The following is a 1,875-nucleotide window of genomic DNA, read 5'->3' as shown; positions in this document are numbered from 1 at the left end:
ATGAGAGAATACACACAGGGGAGGACCACTGCTCCCTGTTTCAAACAGTCGGGGGATCTGAAAAAGCATGAGAGAATACACACAGGGGAGAAGCCTTACCACTGCTCCCAGTGTGGGAAGAGTTTCAACGGGTCAGGGGATCTAAAAAGACATGAGAGAATACACACAGGGGAGAAGCCTTACCACTGCTCCCAGTGTGGAAAGTGTTTCTACCAGTCAGAGGAGCTGAAACAGCATGAGAGATTTCACACAGGGGAGAAGCCTTACCGCTGCTCCCAGTGTGGAAAGATGTTTAACCAGAAAGGACACCTGAAAGCCCATGAGAGAATACACACAGGGGAGAAGCCTTATCACTGCTCCCAGTGTGGCAAGTGTTTTAACCAGTTTGGGAGCCTGAAACAACATGAGAGAATACACACAGGGGAGAAGCCTTTCCACTGCTCCCAGTGTGGAAGGAGTTTTAACCGGAAAAACAGACTGAACCAACACGAGAAAATACACAGAGGGGAGATGCATTACCACTCCTCCCAGGGTGCAAATCTTTTGCCAATTTAGGAAGCCTGAAAGAACATGACACCGAGGATAAGGCTTACAAAAGCTCAGATGTTGGGAAAACATATTACTCATAACAATCACTTAAACGTCATTAGAGAATCCACACAGGAGAGAGAAATTACTTCTCTTAGCGTGTATATTGATATTTCACATCTCATTTTTCTTGCAATTCATCAGAGAACATACACAGTGCTCCCGTTGTCTTATATTGTTGCCTTATAATGTGTTTACCAGATGAAATGGCTTCTTCCAATTATTGAGTAACATGTACCTGTTAAGGAACGGACTGTTAGAACTGTTAAGGCTCCATGGATTGATGAGGAATTTAAAAACTGTATGTTTGAAAGAGAAAAGAGAACCTCCTGGCATTGACAACTTAGATGGAAAGCTACTGAGGACAGTAGCTGACTCTATAGCCACTCCTATCTGACATATTTTTAATATGAGCCAAGAGGAAAGTCTTTATTCTCAGGCCTGGAGGGAAGCCAAATTAATCCACTACCCGAGAGTGGTAAAGCGGCCTTTACTGGTTCTAACAGCAGACCTATAAGCTGGCAGCAAGCTCTTAGCAAACTGTTGGGAAAAAAATGGTTTGAACAAATGCAATGCTATATTTCTGTAAACAAATGAACAACATACTTTCAGCATGCTTATAGAGAAGGGCACTCAACATGTACTGCACTGACACAAATGACTGATGATTGGTTGAGAGAAATTGATAACAAGAAGATTGTGGGAGCTCTATTGTTAGATTTCAGTGCAGCCTTTGATATTATTGACCATAACCTGTTGTTTAAGAATGTTTGTGCTATGGCTTTTCAACCTCTGATTCAGAGCTATCTATCTAATAGAACTCAGGGTTTTTAATGGAAGCTTCTCTACTGTCAAACATATGAAGTGTGATGTACCGCAGGGCAGCTCTCTAGGCCCTCTACTCTTTTCTATTTTTACCAATGGCCTGCCACTGGCATTGAACAAAGCATGTGTGTCCGTGTATGCTGATGATTCAACTATATAAGCACCAGCAACCACAGCTAATGAGTTCACTGAAACCCTTAACAAAGAGTTGCAGTCTGTTTTGGAATGCATGGCCAGTAATAATCTGGTCCTGAACATCTCTAAAACTAAGAGTGTTGTATTTGGTACAAATCATTCCTCAAGTTCTAGACCTCAGCTGAATCTGGTAATGAATTGTGTGGCTGTTGAACAAGTTGAGGAGACTAAATTACTTGGCATTACCTTAGATTGTAAACTGTCATGGTCAAAACATATAGATTCAATGGTTGTAAAGCTGGGGAGAGGTCTAGCCATAATAAAGAG

At 41.9% G+C, this 1,875-nt stretch overlaps 1 protein-coding gene across 1 annotated transcript; it reads left to right on the top strand.

The window, feature by feature from the left end:
* Positions 1-555, top strand: LOC135534713 (zinc finger protein 724-like). Its single transcript, XM_064961613.1, has one exon. It carries the CDS (start codon positions 1-3, stop codon positions 553-555), a length of 555 nt encoding a protein of 184 aa, XP_064817685.1.
* Positions 556-1,875: the final 1,320 nt, after the last annotated feature.

The sequence above is a fragment of the Oncorhynchus masou genome, unplaced genomic scaffold, assembly GCF_036934945.1.
Source record: "Oncorhynchus masou masou isolate Uvic2021 unplaced genomic scaffold, UVic_Omas_1.1 unplaced_scaffold_3857, whole genome shotgun sequence".
Classification (NCBI taxonomy): domain Eukaryota; kingdom Metazoa; phylum Chordata; class Actinopteri; order Salmoniformes; family Salmonidae; genus Oncorhynchus; species Oncorhynchus masou.
Note: the sequence above shows the minus strand (reverse complement) of the source record. Positions and strands in the feature narration are given on the sequence as shown.

Coding starts and splice junctions, on each gene's coding strand:
- LOC135534713 (XM_064961613.1), top strand. CDS start 1: ATGAGAGAATACACACAGGGGAGGACCACTGCTCCCTGTTTCAAACAG.